Below are 24,041 nucleotides of genomic sequence, written 5' to 3'. Positions count from 1 at the left end.
AAAAATATCTATTATAATTGTATACCGTAAAAAAAGTTACCATACACCAAGGTAGCATTTATTTGATAAAAAATACTGTAAAAACAGTAGTATTCTGAAATATTATTACAATTTATATAAACTGTTTTCTATTTTAATACATTTTAAAATTCTATTTATTCCTGTAATGGCAAAGCCTTCAGTGTCACTTGAATTTTGGTGCTCAATAGAGTTGGGCAATGTCTTCAAATTTGGCATCAGACGATGTCTACAGTGAACGACATCACGACAACTTGGCGCAACATCATTAAGTCTTTAAGCCATCAGCGATGGACAATAGCATTGTCTATCGGCCCAACCCTAGTGCTCAAGAAACATTTCTTCTATCATCAGTGTTGAAAACAGCTGTGCTTTGATCCTTTTTTTTAATTTTTTCAGAAGATACAAAAGCATATAGCATTTACTTGACCCCAATCTTGAACGGTAATCTAGTGATCAGAATTTACAAAATAAGAACAGATTTCGAAAAAATCACCAGCATTCAACTGTATTTCCACTTACAAGTTTTGTACAAGTGACTGTTGACAGGAACTCTTGTGCCATTCAATTAATTAACTCATTCATTTATTTTTTTATACTTTTTTCCCCCTCCTCCCCTGTGTGGTTTATAATTGTTTCTCTTGTTTTAGTTAAACCTGTCCTTAAATGGCGTATAGGACCCAAATTAAATCTGATTTGTTGCTTTACATATTGGTCAGATCATCACTTCTAAGTGGGCGCTCAGGATCAGAATAATGTGCAAAGTGGACCAAACTGTATGCCAATTGTCCAATTAAGCAAAAATAATGCTAGCCTAAATCTGCCCTCTTAAGACAGGAATCGACCCAAGATTTAAAGGGACTTACAAAAGAAAAAAGTTTTGGGCAGGGAAAATCTGAAGTTGATAACACAACAATAGTCCCAGTAGAGAGCCACATTTAAATTACGTCAAAGTGATTTCTGAGAAGAAATGTCTTAAAGTTGTGTGTAGACTTTCAATCAGGTCCATTGTTTGGCCAGCTTTATCTGTAAAATTGCAACATTTTTAAATCTTGTAATTTTAAAAAAAAAATTTTGAAATTGTTTTTGCAGGCCAGTGAAGGTGTACACTAAGGCTGATGGGAAAGTCTGTATACACCCTAAATCTGTCAATGCAGAGGAAACTCAGTTCCACTACACATGGCTCATTTATCACCTGAAGATGAAGACAACCAGTGTAAGTAAATTTTTTATTTACCCCAAAGTGAGGTTTTGTCAGCTTTAGCTAACAAAATTGTCCCCAATGAAGTTGCACACACTCATGCAGTGTATTCATTCACTCATTTCAAAGGGAAGGGCTACTGTATATCATTTTGTTGAAGAGCTCTGTTTAGTTCCGAGACAAGATGTTCATTTGCAAATCAATGCCACTTCTAGTTTAAGTCCATCTTTTATTCAGCTTCTGTGTGCCTTTTAACTGACAGCCTCTCAAAAGACATCAAAGCTCCTTTCTGAATCAAGGAGTACCATTTCTGGGGTCTCTGTACTTGCTCAGTGACTCACACACACAGATATGCCTCTGTTTTTGCCAGAAAAAGAAGTAAAACAATATTAATTTTGGTGCCATTCTGCCATAGTGAGACATCACTGCTTTAGTCTTTTGCACCAGTGCCTGTAGGGTTAAACTTTGGCATGTTTGTCTTGTCTTTTTCTGATAATATGATACTGTAAAGACTAAAGTTAGACATAAAGAGTGAGAAAGTGCTAAAGCTATAGGTAATAAGTGGTTTCTTTATTTTAGAATTATAATTTAGACTAAAATTAATGTTTCATGCTAATTTATTTAATATGTTGACCTGTAATAAATAACTTAGGGAGTCCTGATCAACTCTGACTATGACTCAACATTATTGCTTTAGTTTTTGTCTTTGCATAGTCTTTTTCTCAGCAGTTCTGGCGGTCCTGCATAGCAATGCTGGGAACACCAGAAGAGAGGAGAAATTTTCATGTTAAAAAGAGGAGAAATATTTTCGAGAGATTGACAAGGGAGATGCCTGAAGCAAAGTGGCAGGTAGTCCGATTGAAGAGTTAGAGGAGAAATAGTGTGAATGAAGTTTGAACAAACCAGTGTATGGAGAGATTGAGGAAGGGGGCAGAATGAGAACATAGATTGCAACAATCAGACTGGAAGCTAAAAGGTATGGGTGAAGATTGAGAAAGATTGATTCGCGAAAGTGTATTGAGGTGAACTGAATTTTAATGTCTCCATTTGGTTCTTGTCCAAGTCTTACGTCAGTCTTTTCCATGTTCACTCACTCTCTAAAGATACTAGAGAGTGAGAACTAAGAGTGTCCACAGAGCTGAGTGACCTGTGACAACCTCCCAACTGGGGCCCCTGGGCTCCTGATTAGAACTTAGTAATGTGTTAAGCCAATAAAGAAGAGCCGAAGACAGGCCCTTCTTCCTCTTTCTTTGAATTGCAATTTATTAGTCTTGATTTAATCTATTTTGAAAATGTATACACTACTTTTCTGGAAATGGTTGTTTGAATGCCTTGCAAACATGTCAAGTGGTGTAACCATCAAGTAATATTTCTTTGTAATATAATTCTTTATTATTAAGGTCATGACAACAAAATTATTTACTGTTATGTTGATAATAAATGACTTGGCAGACAAATTATACTATTATTATTCATATTTGAAATCAAAAACAAGAAGTAATTTTACTTTTTAAATATTTTCTTTACAAGGATTGAATTGTATGAAGTGTTTTTTTCCTGAAAAAAAAAAAAGACTTATCATTTATTTTCTCCCTTTTTTCTTTTTTAAAGATCTTCCTCTACGACTGCACCGAAGTGTCTCCATTTTCATTGTTGTTTTTTGGAGGGGATATTTCCATCCAGAAGGAGCAGGACCAAGAGACAATCGCTGTGGACGTGTGGATCGTATTTCAGTCCCCAGCACGCATTGCTCACCTTGTCAAGGTGAGCGTTACCTTGAAATGTTTGTTTAAAATTTACTGTTTTATGCTGCAGAGCACTCAGTGATGCATTGCAGTTATACTTTGAGTTTATTCTTTATTTAATTTAGGACCTGAGAAAGGAGCTTGACGTGTTACTAGAGGAGAAGATAAAAAGTCCACATCCTGTGGTCTGGAGTGACCGGGGTTCTAAAGATTGTGCTGTTCTCTCTGCTATAATTGACCTCATCACAACAGAGGAAACCCCTGCTGGAGCCCGCCAGTGAGCACCAACCAAGAGGGGCTTATTTATTTGAATGACATTCAACTGTCATATACAGAAATGTGATATGCTTTCACAGCTCTGTGAACACAAACACCAGAGAGTACAGAGAAACAGTATTATTGAGTAAATACCTACATCATTAGAAATAAGAAACATATATTTTTGTTAATTTCTTTTTTATTATTATTTTAGCATTGGCTTGAGTTATTGTAAACATTCTTTTCTTTACAGTAATTAAATTTGACATGATGCAATCAATTTGTCTGTGGAGGATTCCATTCTTAATCTTGCTATATTCACACATACAGTGTTGGGGGTAACACATTACAAGTAACGCAAGTTATGTATTTAGATTACTTTTTAGTAACTAGTAAAATAACGCATTACTTTTTAATGTACAAGAGAATATCAGAGTTCAAGTTTTTTTTCTTTTTCAATTTATTGATTGACAGCTCTCCTGTATCCATGTTGAGAGAAATCATAAGACGTTACTGTAGTTCTAAAATAAATATGAATATGCATTATTTCATCCCACTCAAAATTAAACAACATTTTTTTCATGATTCCTCAAAATTAATAAAAAATAATGCAACTCCGAATATGACATAAAAACCTGCAATAATTAAATGTTTTTGCTTCTGACCTTCAATTATCCGGTTCAACCATACTAAGCAAAAATTACTCTTGAAAAACATTTGTGTGTCTTCTTTTAATGCTGAAGTGGGTTTAAATTTCTTCTACATTCTATTGTATGGACGTAAATTTACTTTCCTTTCAATCTGAGGCGTATTAATTTCACTGTTGGTGTGAAAAGGCTTTAATATTTGCCAAAAATATAATTTTTATATTTTAAAAGCAAGCAAGCAAGCAAGCCCTGTCCAGTTTTAAAAAGTAATGCAAAACTAACGTAACGCATTACTTTACATAAGAAAGTAACTAAGTAACATAATTATTGCATTACTTCTTAAAAAAAGTAACCATTGTAATGCATTAGTTTTAAAAGTAACTTTCCCCAACACTGCACACATATAGGCTAAGGGACATGATAATAAGGGCAATGAAATTATCTTTTGTATAATCTCAAATATAAATTGATATGCTGAATTTAACATTTACAATTTGCAGATATCTAATACATATTTACATGGCATAATTCATGTTTACATTTTCCCTGAGTAAATTCAAAGAGTGAAAAACTTTGTGCTGTTATAAAACTTTCCTTCACTTTAAACAGGTACTCCAATTTCACAAAATGTAATGTTTCATAATGAGCCCTGAGCTCAGATAAAAGCTACTGGGTAAAACATATGTTGTATTTGTCCTTTGTATCAAGCTACTAAAGTTGTTCCTGCTTTGTAGTGGTTAGATTCATCTTCATGTGCTGTACATTCCTCAGGAGGGTGAGCTCCAGACATTAGCCTCAGACATTGGTCTCTAGGCCTTGCAGACGGTCCATCCTCTGCATGTTTTTCTCAATGGTCGCCTGACAGGTGATAAGTTCAGCGCACTCAGCCAGGAACCAGCCCCTCTCTCCATCCCGCAGACGCACTCCTTCATACCAGCCTAAAACCACATCCATACATCAGTTTGCTGCCTCATGTACATAAACCAGTCACTGATCAAAGCAAAAATATTTCAACTAAAATGAAACACAATCTGCTGTCAGAGCCATTACTTAGCTGTAACGGTGTTTTTCCATTGCATGGTACGGTATGGTTTACTCTTGGGGGTTTTTCCACTAGATACATTAGCTGGTAGTTTTTTCCTTGGTTGAGGTTCCAAGCGAACTTTACCGTTAGCAAACCGTGATGTGTAAACTCTGCTGATCATTGATTGGCCGGGGAAAATCGTCACTACCTGTGTCACTGAACTTTCGACACGAGACACAACAAACCCGCTAGACTTTAGCTAAATCAATCGAAGGATCGAATGCAACTGTTTTGAACACGTACACCTTTTTAAACAACCAAAAAATGACTGTTTCGTTGTCTGTTGAGGAAGTACAGATGCTTCTCTCATTGATAGCAGAGGAGCAGATCCAGCGAGAGCTTGAAGGGGTGACGCGGAATGAAAATGTTTTTCAGGAGCAGTAGAGGCAGTGCAACTATAATGACGTGAATAATCCCGCTCACTCATAATCGTACTAAACTGCAGTGGAAACGCAAACCGAACCAAGTCATGCCACACAGTGGAAAAGTGTGCCTTTTCTTATTCCCATTCCCCTATGGAAAGTCAAATGGGTCAGAATTTGCATGCTTTTCACCACCGTATCAATATTAAAACTCAATTTTCATAATGCCGCCAGGCCTTAAATAAGCACTGTTAGGCAATAAGTTAACGGCAGATGCCACCATGTGTTAAAATCGCACCACACGCTGACTGACGTTAAAGGTGCAATAGATGATTGCCTACAGAAATGTTTTTTGTTATGCTGGTTGAAAGTCTCTTCACATCCCTATAGCAATCATTAAGTTAAGTGGTCAATATATTAATCTGTATTTATATATTCTGTGGAAGGCGTAGGACCAAGATATGTACGTCCAATCAAAACGCTCAGTCCGAGCATTTAAAATGGCTTTCCTACCTGCCTGCCAACGTATGTATCTGTATAACTCTGCACACCCTGTTCGCGCAGACAGGACATGTCATCAGCATGTTCACCCACGTTTTTCAGACACAGCAAGAATGACAGACAAACATCAATAACCAGGTCTTCCTTCCTGGTATTGTAGTACTTTTAAAGTTTTCTCGTTGGTGAATGACACATGATGTAGCCCAGCGGTTCCCAATTCCAGTCCTTGCACACATATTTTGAATGTCTCACTTGGTAATCTGAATCGGGTGTGTTCACTAACTCATTAGAAGTGAGCTACGTGAAACAACTCCGATACGGTCCCTACACAGTGTTCATTGCTCCCTACTCCCTGAGCAGGGGTTTACTTCACTTCAGAACATGGGCTGGAAATCTGAACGGCAGATGTAGTAATGTTGTCACTGGTATTCTGGTCTGTGAGCATAAATGCGCTAAGGGGGTTTGGCTTTGGACAGCGATTACAGGGAAGGTGGGACATTCGCTTTTGGTGCTATCAGGCTAATGTTAACATTTTCAAAGATCATCTATTGCACCTTTAATTAAATGCCACATGCCACTTAAGATGCAGATTTATTTGCTCATCTACATGGACAGATCTCTCATGGCTACGAGGACTCTACAGCAAGTCAGAGCATCCAGTTTGCAAAAGCGCAAAGATGGGAAAGACAGCCCTTACAATTCTAGATATAGGGGGAAAATGCACCTGAATGAGCTTGTGTCTCATAAAGTTATAAAGTTGTATTATCACAGTGGCATGCGAAAGTTTGTGAAACCCTTGCATAATCTGTAAAAATGTGAATAATTTTAACAAAATAAGAGAGATCATACTAAATGCATGTTATTTTTTTATTTAGTACTGTCCTGAGTAAGATACTGTAAATAAAAGATGTTTACATTTAGTCCACAACACAAAGAAATTGCTGAAATTATTAAAATAACCCCATTCAAAAGTTTGGGAACCCTTGGTTCTTAATACTGTGTGTGGTTACCTGGATGATCCACGACTGTTTATTTTTATTTTATTTATTTTTTTGATGGTTGTTCATGAGTCCCAATTAAACTGAACACTGTTATTCAGAAAAATCCTTCAGGTCCTTTAGGTTCTTCAGTTTTCCAGCTTCTTTCACATATTTGAACCCTTTCCAGCAGTGACAGTGTGAAAAGATGCATCTCAAAATCATACAGAGGACAATCGAGGCACTCAAACACAACTATTAAAAAAGGTTCAAACATTCACTGATGCTCCAGAAGGATACAAGATGCATTAAGAGTTGTGGGGTGATAACGCAATCTCATTAAAGTGTGCTTTAATGCTTCTATTTGGAGAAAATTTTTGCTATATGCAGAAATTGACTTTGGCATGCAAAAGACTGATAAATTCATAATTAATGGTATGGCTGGTTCAGTCGACAGAAATCCGGGACACACAAGCCTATAATAACTGCTGAAATGTTTGCGGGGGAAAACTCAGGTCAGCTTGAGGCATACAGCCACACCTGCAGTTAACCTTTGCAGCTCCCCACACTGCACACTGAATCTATCGGTTTTCATGATTTGAGGTACACCTATAAGCATTTATTGGCTTCAATCCACCCCTTTAATCTCATTTACTATCCTAACTGCAAGATTTTTTTTTTCTTTTCAGATTTGTTATCGTTGTTGATACTAATGTAAAACATCTGGGGGTGGTACTCTAAGTCTATTTTTTTTTTGCTTCTTATGGGGGCCCCCCTTAATTCAAGCTCTGACTATAATTTCAGTTTTTAAAAAGGAAGAAAAAGTACCCTCAAGAGATATTTTAAAGTCATATAGCCTAGCTGTGTTAAATACGAAAAGCAAAGAATGAGAAAAAGCTAACAAAATGTAGCTTTAAAAATTCATATTTAATTTAGGATGCATGCTATACTTTTATTTCAGAAGCTGCATCGACATATATATTACAGACTAAAACACTTTGGTTACCAGCATTCTTCAAAATATTTTTCTATGTTCCTCTAACCCCCAATTTCCACCAGATGCGTAACGGATCCGCTGCGTGACAGCTCCGTGTTCCGTCGTCCGTCAATACCCACCATGTTGCCCCATGTAATCTCGCGAATTCTGGTGTGATCGCGCGATATGTAGTTTCTATAAACAGAACTACCAAACCAGGAACAGTTTTCCATCCGAAGGAGTATAGGATAGAACTCTTTTCTTTTCTCTTTTCATTTCTTCATCCATCGTGTCAACGGGGTTAAAACTTAAAAGCCTGTCTCCGCCCATTATGACGTTTTCAAGGTGTAGTGTAGGGAAATATGAGCGCGGTGTATTTTATTTTGAAAATTAAACTGATCTTTTATTTTGTTTCTGGCTGTTCTGTTTTGTCACTCGACTTCCTGTCCTGCGTACTCTGCCCTGTAGTGCTGCGGAGCGCTCCGGCATCCGGCAAAAATAGAAGCTCTGCGTATCTGGTCCGGAGGGCTGCGGATCGCCGGAGTCGGAACGCAGCTGTAACGCATTCAGTGGAAATACACTCATTGACTTTAATGGAAACCTATTGACTCCACCGCCGTGACGGAGCTGTAACGCAGCCGTTACGCATCTGGTGGAAATTGGGGGTAAAGCAATAAAGACATAAGGTTTGAAACAACATTCAAGTAAGTAAATGTAAATGTAAATAAACAGAATTTTAATTTTTGTGAAACTACTATGCCCAACTATTTTTTAAAATGAAATGATAGCCTACTCAAAATATTATATAATAATAAAATAATAATAATAATAATAATAAAATAATTAATTTCTTATTAAAATAAGAATAAAATAATAAAATAAAAATAATTTCCAAATTTGCACTAATTTGTGTGATAACTGACAAAAGCTCATTCAGGGGCATTTTTCCCCTATATCTACAATTGTAAGGGCTGTCCTTCCCATCTTCACCCTCTTGCAAACAGGATGCTGCAACTTGCCGTAGAGTCCTCGTAGCCATGAGAGGTGTGTCCATGTAGATGAGCAAATAAATCTGCATCTTCAGGAGCGTGTGGTGTTATTTTAACGCGTGGTGGCGTCTGCCGTTAACGGCGCTTATTTCAAACGGCGGTGAAAAGCATGCAAATTGTTACCCATTTGGCTTTCGATATACCTCCTTCATTTACATAAGCAAACAGTGCATTTAGTTTTCAGACTCCCTTCACTTTTTTCAGTTTTGTTATGTTGCAGCCTGATACTACAATTGTTTAAATTGTAAAAAAAAAATGCATAAATTTGCTACAGGAGGCTTTTGTTCACCCGGAGCCATGTAAGACACTTTTTTTTTTTTATGGGTTTGGTGAGAGAAAAACATTGACATCCTGGATTTGGACGGCAAGTAAATCACAGACTACCCCCTGTAAATGGTGAAAATCACTTACGTCCCCCTAAGAAACAATTACCATCCGGACAGAGCTTATGTTTACTTCATACTGCTTTCCTTTGAAAAGTATTGTGGAGAATTTATAAAAGATCTCTTTAGAGCAGAATGAAATGTTCAAAAATAAAATAGCCTACTTTCAACTGTCTTTTGTATATTTAATGGCCATTAAAAGATTCACAGGGCCTTTGAAGCTTAATCCCATGAGCCCTGGCCTTTCAACATGAAAGCCAGCCAACAAGAAACAGCCAGCGAAACCACTGCTTGAACCTATGACCAGCACCATCAAAACTGAGACCTTCAGCTGAGCCTCACATTAAAACACATCCATGTGGTTATAGGATGACTCGTTCTGGGACAATAATCATAACACATCAAAAAAAAAAAAAAAAAAAAAACCAGAACTGTTGTCTGGATAACTTTAACACAAGTAGCAAAAGGTCAGATTTGTTTAGAGAATTCGGAAAATAGAATATGCCAAGTATGAGCTTGAAGAAACATCCTTTAGAAAAGTGACTCTCAACCTTTTTGACCCCAAGGTTCCCCTTTGTCCAAGACACTCTTCAAATGCCCTCTTATGTAACCTGATATGTACTTCTGTTGAAATAGAAATAAATATAAACTAAAAAAAATTGTAAAAGTCAGTTGAACATTGTACAAATTTTAGTATTTTATTTTAGTATTTTCATTCATTCATTTACATTTAATGTAACTAAATAATTGTAAGACTGATTCATACCATAATGAATTTTCTGTGTGAAAATTTGGTGCATTTTATGTCCATGACCTTTAACCAAATTCACTTAAATATTCCAGGTATATGTGACCCTGGACCACAAAACCAGTCTTAAGTCACTGGGGTATATTTTTAGCAATAGCCAAAAAAACATGGGTCAAAATTATAGATTTTTCATTTATGCCAAAAATCATTAGGATATTAATAAAAATCATGTTCCATGAAGATATTTTATATAAAGATATTTTATATAAATTTCCTACCCTAAAAAAATCTAAACTAAATTTTTGTTTAGTAATATGCATTGCTAAGAACTATGAACTAAGGCTATTTTCTCAGTATTTAGATTTTTTTTTTTTACACCCTCAGATTTTCAAAAAGTTGTATCCTAATAAATGATGAAAATCAATGAAAAGCTTATTTATTCAGCTTTCAGATGGATGATGTAGAAATCTCAATTTGAAAAAATTGACACCTAAGACTAGTTTTGTGGTCCATGTTCACATATTCAGTTAGCAGAATCAAAAAGAAAATCAGTCAGTTCGAAGAGATATGCTAACAACATACTGCAATATGGAAAACGTACAGTATAGCATCTGTAAGATCTAAATTAAACCTTCATCCAGATTTTCATTCCTTTTATACATAGAGACCTGATTTCTCATTTCATTCCTACTAGGGCTGTCACTTTTCGTTCGAAAATCGATTGCACAATCGATCGGACCAACCAAAAAAAGTTTAGAAAACGAAAATAGGGAATCGATTTTAACCAAATATGTACACTATTAATTTTAAAATAATTAAATTATAGATGTAACAAAAATCACAAACAAGCAGAAAAAGAAAATAAAGAATTCCGAAAGTGCAGTAGGCGTTGCGAAAGCTAGACAGAAATAGGGATGGGTATCGTTAAGGTTTTAACGGTATTACTACTCTCACCGATACTGCTTAACGGTCCGGTACTTTAACGGTATTCTTATCGGTACTTTGTGTTGTGTTAGGCAGTCGAAAACTTTGCATTTCTCTGTCTGCACATAATGCATTTTTGAAAGATGCTTTGACAGATTGCTTGTGTTTCCACCCTTATATGCAACAATTTGCACTTATGACAACCAGCGTTGTCTGCATCAACTCTAGTGAAGTATAACCACACTGTGGAACGTTTTGCTGTCTCCGCCATCGTCACTCTTTGTATTAAGCGGGAGTTTTCGTACTGTAAGGGGCCGTTCACATATCGCTTCTAAAAACGCGTGGAAAACGCTAGGCACGTCGCTTTCTGATTTTTTTCTCCAAACCCTTCAGGCACTTGCGCTCCTGAGGAGTCTGCCGTTGCTAAGCAACCATGACCAGCTCTCTCCATGAAGACGTGGAAATTTCAGCAATGGATAAATGGGTTTGCAGCACTAAAAACTGCTTGCAGTAGCACTGCTACTAAATTAATTAAAAAATCCACATCAGTGTTGCCAGACATACGATAATTATAGTATTTGTACAATAATTTTTACCTTTGTAAGATGTACGATCAATAATGAAAAAAATCCTGTAATGTACGATAATTTCAGATTTTTATGAAGATTTAATTGAAGTCATAGGGCTTCTTTACTCATACACGACATCGGCTCATTACAGACACTCTAAATGCGTTCGTATGCACCTCAGAGGAGGTCGCCCTGCTTTAAAGCCAACAAGCACTAGTTGCGGTCCATGACAGCAAGAACCCCTTCAACATCTGGCAACATACAGTCTTCCAATGACAATGGCTCAGATGTGGAGTTTACTGCACCACGCCACAACAGCTAAATTCCGCCTACACTGGACGCAATAGAGCAAGTGTTAAAAATAATTTTAACATGTTATATGCGCCGCAAAGCAGACAGTCACTGAAAATAATGGGATAGTACTTTGTTGCACTGCTTCCGTCCAACCATACGCCTAGTTATCTATTGTGGTAATTTGCATGTCGTGTCAAAATGTTGTTGGTTTAGAATAGATAAATAACTCTTTTGACTCATGTACGATAATTTTCTTCCAAATACGATAGTTTTGAACTTCTGGTACGATACTTGGACATTTCCAATCTGGCAACACTGATCCGCATACAGCTATCAGCTGTTCCTTCATCTTGGCTGAGCTTTCAACATTGCTACGGAAAAGGTGAGGAAGTTACGTGACCTGCGGTGCGTTTGCGGCATTCTGAAAAGTTGAGATGTTGAAAAGTTGAGAACTCGATGCGGTGCGGACGCGCCTGGAAAAAACGAGCTTGTTGCTTCCATTATTAGCGCGCATACCGCGCGCATACATTTGAAATAACGAACTTGAGCGTGCAAAAGACACGATATGTGAACGGCCCCTTATGTTTGTGTGTGCGCCACGCTCGTTCTTGTTGTGTGTGTGTGTGTGACTGACAGACAGCCTCCGCGGCGCGCATGAGAGATCTCGCAGATTTCACAGACAAATGTCTTAATAATATCGCAAATTAGAAATGTTTGGTAAGATAAAATGTGCACAATAACATTATTAAGCAAATCTCTTTGCCATCGTCACTCTATTATTAAGCGGGAGTTTTCATACGGTTATGTCTGTGCATGCGGCGCGCTCGTTGTGGTTTGTGTGTGTGACTGACAGCCTCCGCGGCGCACATGAGAGATCTCGCAGATCTCACAGACAAACGTCTTAATATGATCGCACATTAGAAATGTTTGGTGAGATAAAATGTGCACGATAACATTATTAAGCAAAAATACATAGTACACAATTTTTTTCCCCTCCAGTACCGAAAGCAGAACCGATACCGTCATATCTTACTGATACTACAGTCTTTCATAATTTAGCCCCGGGGCCATTTTAATACCGGGTTTCGGTACCCATCCCTAGACAGAAAATACCCAGCAATTTTACGCACGGTTTCAATCGCTACATCTAGTGTTTTCAAAGAAAATGGAGGACAACGGCATGATGAGTTATGAAAAGGAGCTGACAGCAACAGTGACCAGCTTTTGTGGTGGAAGATTGGCAGTACGCATGACCCCCACCTTGCGCAGCTGGCAATGAAGTAGTTGTCCCTGGGAAATCAGTGCGGTCGGAGCGCGTCTTCTCAACAGCTGGACTATATGCACTATATGTGAATAAAAAACGCTCTGCTCTGGACCCCGAAAATATTGATTGACTTGTTTAACGCTACCTGTCCAATAGTTTGTAATGGGTCTAGCCTTTTTGCGCATTTCATTTTGCCTGCCTAGTGCCGCCTAGTAATGTTTTTCATTTATGTTTTTCATTTATGTTATGGCAGCAGTCCACTCTGCAATGCGTTTCCAGTGCTCTCTTTATGGAAGCGTCTTTTTTTTTTTGGACATGGAAAATTGATTTTACAATCGATTCAATGAACACTTGTGTCTTAAAAATAGAAAATTATTTTTTTCACAAAAGTGACAGCCCTAATTCCTACATACTATCATAAATCCTGAATTTTTTCAGTCACAACATGCAATTTAATTCACTCTATTCTATTTATTTATTTTTTTTGTGCCAGATATTCCTTTGTCTGAATTTTGTATTTGTTTTGTTTATCCGTTATATCAGAAAAAAAAAATTGAATGGAAATTTAGACAAATCAAATGTAAAAACCAAACTGAATTTTCATGTTGGTGTGAACAGTCCTTTAAGCGCAGGGTTCCTCAAATCTTGTCCCAGAGGGCCAATGCGCTGCAGATTTTGGCTCCAACCTTGATCAAACTCACCTATCTGTGACTTTCTAATGATCTTGAAGACACTGATTAGCATGCTCAGATGTGTTTGATTAGGGTTAGAGCTAAACTCTGCAGGAAATTTGATCTTGTGGGCCAGATTTGAGGATCCCTGGTTTAGAGTGAAGAATGTGGAAAAAAGGAGGATGCTCTTACCGTCTACTGTCTGGGACACCAACACCACATCAGCCACCTGTAGAGAGAGCTCATCCGGCTGTCTGGCTGTATATGTCCTTGTCACCTCGACCTGCATGGTATCTAATGAAGGAAAAAATAAATGAATTAATCACTAAACACCCTGACAGTCAGGAACCTACAATTGCTTTCCTAAGTGTAAGCCTATGATTTTTTTCATTTATCATTTTATTATCCACAAAAACCATAAGCTTATAGCCCAACTACACCTCAACATGCAGCATGACTTGAGGTATCATTCACATTCATGTGTGTTTAGGGTTATAAGCTTAATAATAGTAGTATAATAGATGAGAGTCGCTGTAACACACTGCATGACCAGAGGGTGGTGCTGTTTCGCTGAGGCTGGTTGTACGTACTCATTCTGTCATTCTTGTCGTTACTATTGATCTGTCCCAGAGCGCTGATCCAGCGGGCTCTCTCGTTACTGTCACAAAGAAAACATACAGCATTAACTTATAGCCACGCAAGCATGTTTTTAATTTTTTTTTAGACTCTGTTAAAACCAAACAACACAGAAGCCATTCCTTTATTGTTCTGGACGTTCACAGACACACACCTCTAGACTCTTGTACAACAGCAGGTAAAGTTACTAGGAGAAATTTAACCTTAGGGCTGAAGCATTCATTACATTCAGGACAAGTAGGGTCTGTTCATTCTTGTGAGCTCCTTTGTTCAGTTTCATTGAGAACATGCCACCAGTTTTACAGAAAGAATGAAAAGAAACAGAAAAGAGAGATTTAGAGACTGAAAGAGACGGGGCTGCATCAAATTCAGGACAAATATCCCACAACAAACATAACAGAGCATTGAGAGAAAATCAATACTCTTGCAAGAGAAAATACTTAAAATCAGGGCATTTTCAGAGCTGACCTGTAGTGAGTCAGTCGGGCTGTGTGATTCTCAGCCCAAACTGTAGTGCACACAGTTGCCAGTCTGGTCTCATAGTCTGAGCTGACAGCATGAGCTGACCAGCTGCATGAGTCACGCTTGGCTCATTCCGGTCCCATTTAAAGCCGAAGAGGTCACAAAGGCCTCTCGCCTGTTCTACTACTGGGATCATTAATGAGCTTGAGTGCCGTGTGATTCATTCATTGACCAATTAGTGTTTAAAGAGTAATTAGTGTTTAATAGAGTCGTTGACAAAGAGGGTAGGAAAGAAGATGAGAAATATTTAAGGCTGAACTCCAGTTAAACATATAATATAAGTGATTCCAAATAGTAACTGATCTAAAATGACTGACCAGTTTCTTGAGCAACAAATCATTCTAGCATAATTTCTGAAGGATCATATGATCTGCAGAAAATTCACATTTTAATGACATTTAAAAATAGAAAATAATAATTTTAAATTGTAATATTGAAGTTTTTTATTTTTATTTTATTTTACTGTAGTCTTTTGAGAATAAGAGACTTCTTAAAACAACAACAAAAAATTACTTGTAAAACAGCACTCAAATCATCAATATGTGCCTGAAATGACATGACAGTGACATGTGACAACCATGTACACACCCCTTGCATGTCCAGATGTTACATATACGTGAAGCAAACTATGAGAACAAGTATGTTCAGCTGAACCCATCTCCTTCAGCCTCGCTCTGCAGGGTGTGTAGTTATCGTGGGAAGGGCAGCTGTCTATTCACATCCCTGGAATCTGAGCACACATGATCACAATAGGTACCAAATGCCTTCTTGCTGCTCTGCATTACATAAACTGAATTGCTAGCCAGTTTTTATAATATATATAATATTATATATTAGGCATTTATATAATAACTTCACATGATTTATTGAAAGTTATTGGTCAAAAAATATGTAATGTAAATATTATGAAAATAACTAGTCTTTTTAATGGTAATTCAATTCAATTCAAACCACTGGGAACTGTTTTAGAGAGAACAGTGGGAAGCCGATTGCTTCCTTCAACATCTGAAACAACTGGAAGATGTTTTGATAGACGGAATTTCACTAGAGACTACTCAAAAGTTGTATGAATGTATTCTAAGGTTGGAAGCTTAATTACATTTATTGCCAACTTCAATAACTTGAATCTACCAACCCTTATTTTCTAAACACCAGAAAGGCAAGCAGCACCAGGAAGACCTCACATCTCCAGTCTGGTATCCTGCATGCTGCACTGCTTCAGCACGCTCCCACAAGTTTCCTACAGCTAAAGGCCAAAATTCCACACCTATCACCTTTAAAGATTATTTTACATGAGGTGAAAAGTCAATGAAGGCATCAGACCACCATTAGAAAGCTTGTTTGGAAGTAACTATCCAAACTCAACCCTGAAGCACAGTAAGGAAACAGAGGAATATCTATATAAAAAATTAAAAAAAAAAACCTTCTGATGAAGGGGAAAAAAATCATCTACTCAGAAATTGAGTGTCAGGGGCTTTCCATATCAATAACACTCATGCATACCCACCATAGGGAAGAATTGTGGCACTCACACTCAAGTGAAGAACTGGTTTAGCGGTATCAAACTGTGTTATTAGACACACAACTGGGTGGAGCCTGAAAGAGGTCCAGAAATGTGGGGGAACTTGTCTTGTGTTGACGAAGGTTCCTAGGAAGAACTACAGTCATGTTGACTCTTCACCAAGAACAACAGTAGATAGGCATCTCTGTTATGTAAGTGGATCTGCAACATACTAAGCTATAATTACACTCTCAGCAAAAGATAACATGTTATCTCACTTACACGAACACACCGTCATGATCTATGGCTGTGTTTCAAAACCTATTAAAACAGCATCTTTGGGCATTATAAAAGCATTCAAATTTAAATTTAATGAAAGTAATGATCTAACTTCTGCTCAATGTTATGTGATCCTCAGAAGATCCTTAAAATTGAAAATCTTATTTGAAAAAAAATATAATCTTTTCTTTCACAGAATACAATGTTATCAGAGAGAGAAAGTGAAAGAGAGGTAAAGGGGAAAAGAAAGAAATAGAGAATGAAAATAGAGAATAGAGAGGCAAAAAATAATATCGTACAGTCTTAAAGTAAAATTTCTGCAGACAGTGTGGTGCTCGCTTATGTAAATCTCGGCATTACAATGTTTAGAGGATTGTGAGTCGTTGCCAAGGGGGAGTTATATGGTTGATTATGTGTTCTGAGTGTTTTTCATGTTGCTATGCTGCTGCTAGGGTGTTCTGGGTGGTTAGGTGGTCACTTACTGCCAAAGTCTCTCTGATATTCTGGTCTTTCGATATGACTCTTGTCTTTCTGAACTGTCATTTCTAGGCTTTTTTCTGTCCAAACACTGCACTGAGATCTTATCATAAAATTGCAAGGAACCAAAGCATATCACTCATTTAACTAGATGACAAAGGTCTTTAACTGCTCTTTAAAGGTCTGTATCATTCCTGAAGCTTTTAAAGCAAATGGGTTTACAGACCGAGTGGAGCCAGACAGACTATATTTACTGTAAGTGAACGGGCTATTTACATAGAGTCTTTAAGGTACAGAAGAAGATGGTCTTAATTTCTAAAGGTCAGAAGAGGGGAGGCAGATGATTATGTGAAGCTCTTTAATTTATTTGTTGAGAGATGGAGAGTAAAGCAATTATTATTTTAATATTAAATTAAAGCTGCAAGCAGCGATGAACGGGCCCTTGCACCTGGGCTCACCGCCAGCGAGTGGCTTTAGTAAAAAGGTGAACGGCGAGAAATATGCATTTAAAGTAGTAATTATAACTGGAATATGTCAAAGTCATATATATGTGCCAATCTTCTTGTTACCAGCAGGTGGCGCTATCATTATAATGGAATATTGGCCTTCAGATGTGTTCAGGTCAGGACTCTTATCGAATATGTGAAGTTTGGGGAGATCGAACAGTTTATGCTTGAGTTACAACAACTTCTCTTCCTATGGCGAGACATCAAATTTTGTCACAACGCCATGGACACGCCCTTTAACAAAAACTCAAGATCTCCACAATTTAACATTGCAAAGACCTTTAGATTAGACTGACCAAAATAAAATGTTGATGTCTTAAAATTTCTTGGAGTAGTTTGTTACAGCGTAAAACATGTCACTTCCTGTTGCCAGCAGGTGGCGCTATGACTATAACTGAATATGGGCATGTAGATCTGTTCAGGGCAGAAGTCTTATCTAACATGTGAAGTTTGGTGCAGATTGGACATTGTATGTCTGAGTTACAGCAACTTCCTTTTTCATGGCGAAACATCAAAATTTGTCAGGCTGCCATGGACACGCCCTTTAACGAAACCTCAAGATCTTCGCAATTTCACATTGCAAAGGCCTTTAGATTACACTGACCAAGTTTGGTGTTGATCTGAATAAATTTAAGGAGGACTTCATTAAAGTAGAACCACTGAAAATGGCAAAAACAACACAAATTTTGCAGAGAAAATTCAAAATAACCGACTTCCTGTTGGGATTCGAATTTCGTACCAAGATACTTTTTTGTAGGTATTGGTGTGTTAAGTCTGTCTACCAATTTTTGTACATGTAAATGAAACGTATCTCAAGGCGCACTCCGTTGAAAGTGTATAGGTGGCGCTATCGAGCCATTTTGCCACACCTGATGGAAAATTGGCCTTCAGATGTGTTCAGGCCAGGACTTTTATCAAACATATGAAGTTTGGGAAAGATCGGACATTTTATGCCTGAGTTACAACAACCTTTATTCCCATAGCGAGACTTTGAACTCTTTCACAGCACCACGGACACGCCCTTTAATGAAAACTCAAGATTTTCACAACTGAACAATGAAAGGGCCTTTAGATTAGACTGACCACAAAAAAGACATTGATGTTAAAAAATTTCTAGGAGTAGTCCGTCGCAGTGTAAAATATGTCACTTCCTGTTGCCAATAGGTGGCGCTATGACTATAACTGAATATGGGCATGTCAATCTGTTCAGGTTTGGAGTCTTATCAAACATGTGAAGTTTGGGGCAGATTTGACATTGTATGTCTGAGTTATAGCAAATTAATTCTCCAGGCCGCCACAGACACGATCTCAAGATCTTCACAATTTAACATGGCAAAGGCCTTTATATTAGGCATACCAAATTTGGTGTTGATCTGAATAAATCTCTAGGAGGAGTTACACAAAAATTACACAAAATAGTGTGTAAACAACTGTAAAGACTTCCTGTTGGGTTTAGAATTTTGCTCCAAGAGTCTTTTTTGTAGGTACTGGTGTGTTACATGTGTGTGCCAATTTTCGTGCATGTACGTGAAACATAGCTGGAAGGCTGTAGATTTTTTTAGTATAGGTGGCGCTGTCGAGCCATTTTGCCACACCCTCTTATGAATCCTATATCAGACGTAAATTTTCACCAGGTTTGACGCGTGTGCAAAGTTTAATGACTTTTTGAGCATGTTTAAGCCCTCAAAAATGTGATTCATTTGGGAGAAGAAGAAGAAGAAGAACAGCTACGGCCTGGAATTGAACTGCTGGTTTTGTCTGGCCAAAGGAGAACTGGCCCCCCAACTGAGCCTGGTTTTTCTTAAGGTTTTTTTCTCCATTCTGTCACCAATGGAGTTTGGTTCCTTGCCGATTTTGCCTCTGACTTGCTTAGTTGGGGACACTTAATATCCAGTGAAACCGTCGACTTGATTGCAAAGATACTATTTAAACTGAACTGAGCTGGATTATTACATCACTGAATTCTATGATGAACTGCCTTTACCTGAAAATTTAGTGTTTACTATTGTCATTTTGCATTATTGACACTATTTTCCTATCTAATACTGTAAAGTGCTTTCACACAATCTATATCGTTAAAAGCACTATATAAATAAAGGTAACTTAACACATCACCTACAGCTAAAGTTTCAAACAAACCCTTATTAAAAAAAAACACCAACCACAAAGGGTAAAGTAGATCTTTAAAGCAAAGCAGTACTTAATATATTTGCTCATGTTTGTTCAGTGCACTGGGCAAATGCCTGAAAGAGGATTATATTTTGATAAATCTTGTGCTGGTACATTCACTCCTGCAGTGTGATGACCGATGGAGTGGAAACTCCCTTTGAATGACCAGTTAAAATCTGTAATTTAAATGAAAGGGTATGTCAGTACACATCTAGTTCAGTAACCTCAGACAGATACAGAATCACATAATTCATCAAATGACATAATAAATAAGCATATTGATGTGAGCATAAGCAAATTAAATGCAAGTCAGAGTTCCCAGATCACTGACCAATGAATCTAACCCCCAACCACTCAAAAGTTGAGGGTCAGTAAGATTAAAATAATAATAATAATACTTTTATTCAGCAATGACACAGTAATATGTGGCAGTGAAGTCACTGATAAAGTTACAAAAAGTTTTCTATTTTTAAATAAACACTGTTCTTTTTCTATTGAAGAAATATGTTCTTTTATAGCATTGATAATAATAAGTGGCACAAAATCATCATACAAGAATGACTTCTCTGATTTTTTTTTTTTTCTTGATATTCAATAAAAACAAAAAACAAAAATTTCAATAAAAAATAGTTTTGAGATTGCATTATCCGTATTGGTAACATTTTAGTTTAAATACTTACAGTAGCTCCACCCCCAAGATCATGGTGACTTTGTTTCCAGAGTGGTTGCTGCGGAATCTGACCTGGAACAGATGGCTGGCAATGTTCTGCCGTGACGTCAGCATTCCTGCAGTGCCACGGACTGGAGAGAGATTCAAGTCCTCTGCTTGACATGACCCCACATATATCTGATCTCTCAGTGCGTAGTCTATAACTGTATAACTCTCCTCACTGAGAAAAGACAGACAGAGAGAGTCAGAGATTTAGATTAAAGAAATATTCAAGGTTAAATCACACAACAGTACTTTCACATTTGTATTATTCAAATTAAGTTATCATTTACAGAGCATGGTGGAGAATATAGGTGAACAAAACAGAAAATATTTTGAGAAATGTCTAGTTGTTGTTGTTATATACATCCTTTGGCACATCTATACAATATATTAAACTGTATATAATATCTGTCAACAGTAAAACTAAATTTTTTTTTTTATTAAACAATGATCTGAGACCAAGTCTGTCCTCTAACAAGGACTGTTGACTGTTTGAATTTGCATGTTCATATTTATAAAAGCAAATAAATGCAAGTGGTGTGGAATTACTCAGCATGTCTGCAGCTGATAATTAACTGTGTTTATGTAGAGATAATTGAATAAGAGAAGCCAGATCCTCCTGTTCAGTTCCTGGACAACCACTGGGCTCTGTCCAACACAATTACAATGTCATTTCCATTCCACAGGCAGAGGATAACAGATTCTACAGACAGTGAGGGACCATTACAATTAAACTGAAGTCTGGAAGAAACACGCTGACAAAGAACGAGTCAGTGTGACAGAGAGAGACAGAGACCAACTAAAGTAAGCTATAAGACCAACCAAAATAAGTCCAATGTTGTAATTATATATATTTATTAATTAATTATATATATTTATATGTATATGTATATACGTATATACGTTTTTTTCCCATTAACAAATTATTTGATTAACGTGGACAATTAATTTATCGCCCTTTAACACAGTTTTTTATTATTATGACAGTCTGCTGCTCATTGGCTCTGAATACGCATACAAACAAACCATGGGTCACAGGAGGGGTGGGATGTTGATCAGCATTGGCTTAGGATGGGTGTCATCACGTCTCAACCAATGAGAGAATTTGGGGTCGGCCTAAGACTGCAGCAGTGCAAAGCTTATGTGAAGCACTCATGACTTCATAAGTTGGAAATAGGAAGCTTCCGATAGCAATTGAAGGCAGAAGAGAAGTGCTCTCGCTCAGCACAGTGGAGTGCATCATTTTGTTAACTTTGTGGTTTATTATTTTTTAGTCTTTGGGATGTGGTAACAATATACTACTTACAATATATTGCTTTACAGATCTATCACTTCTGCTGAAGAAATATTCAAGCATTCATGCTGCACGTATCAAAAGTTCCGAGCTCCGACACTACATATGTAAAGCACACGAGCCCAACTGAACCACACTACCCTGAGGAACAGTTCCACTCATTCTCTACTATAAGAGAGGAAGAATTGTATAAAATTGTTAAATCATCTAAACCAACAACATGTATGTTAGACCCTATACCATCTAAGCTCCTAAAAGAGGTGCTTCCAGAAGTCATCGATCCTCTTCTGACTATTATTAATTCCTCATTGTCATTAGGATATGTCCCCAAAAACCTTCAAATTGGCTGTTATTAAGCCTCTCATCAAAAAACCACAACTTGACCCCAAAGAACTAGTTAATTATAGACCAATCTCGAATCTCCCTTTTCTGTCCAAGATACTAGAAAAGGTGGTATCCTCACAATTATATTCCTTCTTAGAGAAAAATGGTATATGTGAGGATTTCCAGTCAGGATTTAGACCGTATCATAGTACTGAGACTGCTCTCCTTAGAGTTACAAATAATCTGCTCTTATCATCTGATCGTGGGTGTATCTCTCTATTAGTTTTATTGGATCTTAGTGCTGTGTTTGACACAATTGACCACAACATTCTTTTGCATAGACTTGAACACTTTGTTGGCATCAATGGAAGTGCATTAGCATGGTTTAAATCGTACTTATATGACCGCCATCAGTTCGTAGCAGTGAATGAAGATGTATCATATCGGTCACAAGTGCAGTATGGAGTACCTCAAGGCTCAGTACTAGGGCCGCTACTCTTCATGCTTTATATGTTACCCTTGGGAGATATCATCAGGAAACATGGTGTTAGCTTTCACTGTTATGCTGATGATACTCAGCTCTATATTTCTTCGCGGCCCGGTGAAACACACCAATTTGAAAAACTAATGGAATGCATAGTCGATATAAAAAACTGGATGACGAGCAATTTCTTACTGCTATATTCTGAAAAAAACAGAGGTGTTAATTATAGGACCTAAAAACTCTGCTTGTAATAACCTACAACACTGTCTAAGACTTGATGGTTGCTCTGTCAATTCTTCGTCATCAGTTAGGAACCTAGGTGTGCTATTTGATCGCAATCTTTCCTTAGAAAGCCACGTTTCTAGCATTTGTAAAACTGCATTTTTCCATCTCAAAAATATATCTAAATTACGGCCTATGCTCTCAATGTCGAATGCAGAAATTTTAATCCATGCATTTATGACCTCAAGGTTAGATTATTGTAATGCTTTATTGGGTGGTTGTTCTGCACGCTTAGTAAACAAATTACAGCTAGTCCAAAATGCAGCAGCAAGAGTTCTTACTAGAACCAGGAAGTATGACCATATTAGCCCGGTCCTGTCAACACTGCACTGGCTCCCTATCAAACATCGTATAGATTTTAAAATATTGCTTATTACTTATAAAGCCCTGAATGGTTTTGCACCTCAGTATTTGAATGAGCTCCTTTTACATTATAATCCTCTACGTCCACTACGTTCTCAAAACTCAGGCAATTTGATAATACCTAGAATATCAAAATCAACTGCGGGCGGCAGATCCTTTTCCTATTTGGCGCCTAAACTCTGGAATAACCTACCTAACATTGTTCGGGAGGCAGACACACTCTTGCAGTTTAAATCTAGATTAAAGACCCATCTCTTTAACCTGGCTTACACATAACATACCAATATGCTTTTAATATCCAAATCCGTTAAAGGATTTTTAGGCTGCATTAATTAGGTAAACCGGAACTGGAAACACTTCCCATAACACCCTATGTACTTGCTACATCATTAGAAGAATGGCATCTATGCTAATATTTGTCTGTTTCTCTCTTATTCCGAGGTCACCGTAGCCACCAGATCCAGTCTGTATCCAGATCAGAGGGTCACTGCAGTCACCCGGATCCAGTACGTATCCAGACCAGATGGTGGATCAGCACCTAGAAAGGACCTCTACTGCCCTGAAAGACAGTCGAGACCAGGACAACTAGAGCCCCAGATACAGATCCCCTGTAAAGACCTTGTCTCAGATGACCACCAGGACAAGACCACAGGAAACAGATGATTCTTCTGCACAATCTGACTTTGACCAGACGAAACCAGTAGTTCAATTCCAGGCTGCAGCAGAGGAGAACTGGCCCCCCAACTGAGCCTGGTTTCTCCCAAGGTTTTTTTCTCCATTCTGTCACCGATGGAGTTTCGGTTCCTTGCCGCTGTCGCCTC

The 24,041-nt window shown here is 37.6% G+C and overlaps 2 protein-coding genes across 3 annotated transcripts in view; one reads left to right on the top strand and one right to left on the bottom strand.

Annotated features, from left to right (window-relative positions):
* Positions 1-3,870, top strand: part of dhx36 (DEAH (Asp-Glu-Ala-His) box polypeptide 36) — a 41,530-nt gene extending 37,660 nt beyond the window's left edge. The window contains exons 23-25 of the mRNA XM_059506221.1: positions 1,111-1,234; positions 2,831-2,983; positions 3,090-3,870. Coding sequence (XP_059362204.1) covers positions 1,111-1,234; positions 2,831-2,983; positions 3,090-3,245 — 433 coding nt within the window. The 3' untranslated portion in view covers positions 3,246-3,870. The remainder of the gene's footprint in view (positions 1-1,110; positions 1,235-2,830; positions 2,984-3,089) is intronic.
* LOC132101340 (rho guanine nucleotide exchange factor 26-like) overlaps positions 3,869-24,041 on the bottom strand; it is a 122,160-nt gene continuing 101,987 nt past the window's right edge. Inside the window, exons 12-16 of one of the 2 annotated variants that reach the window (XM_059506222.1) lie at positions 20,442-20,651; positions 14,262-14,329; positions 13,864-13,965; positions 12,997-13,065; positions 3,869-4,807 (exon numbers count right to left, since the gene is read on the bottom strand). In XM_059506222.1, the coding sequence (XP_059362205.1) occupies positions 4,665-4,807; positions 12,997-13,065; positions 13,864-13,965; positions 14,262-14,329; positions 20,442-20,651 (592 nt within the window). In that variant the 3' untranslated portion in view covers positions 3,869-4,664. The remainder of the gene's footprint in view (positions 4,808-12,996; positions 13,066-13,863; positions 13,966-14,261; positions 14,330-20,441; positions 20,652-24,041) is intronic. The other variant, XM_059506224.1, reaches the window with a different exon arrangement.

Source organism: Carassius carassius, chromosome 23 (assembly GCF_963082965.1).
Source record: "Carassius carassius chromosome 23, fCarCar2.1, whole genome shotgun sequence".
In the NCBI taxonomy this organism is placed as follows: Eukaryota; Metazoa; Chordata; class Actinopteri; order Cypriniformes; family Cyprinidae; genus Carassius; species Carassius carassius.
The sequence above is the reverse complement of the archived record's forward strand: the minus strand, read 5'-3'. Positions and strand labels throughout refer to the sequence as shown.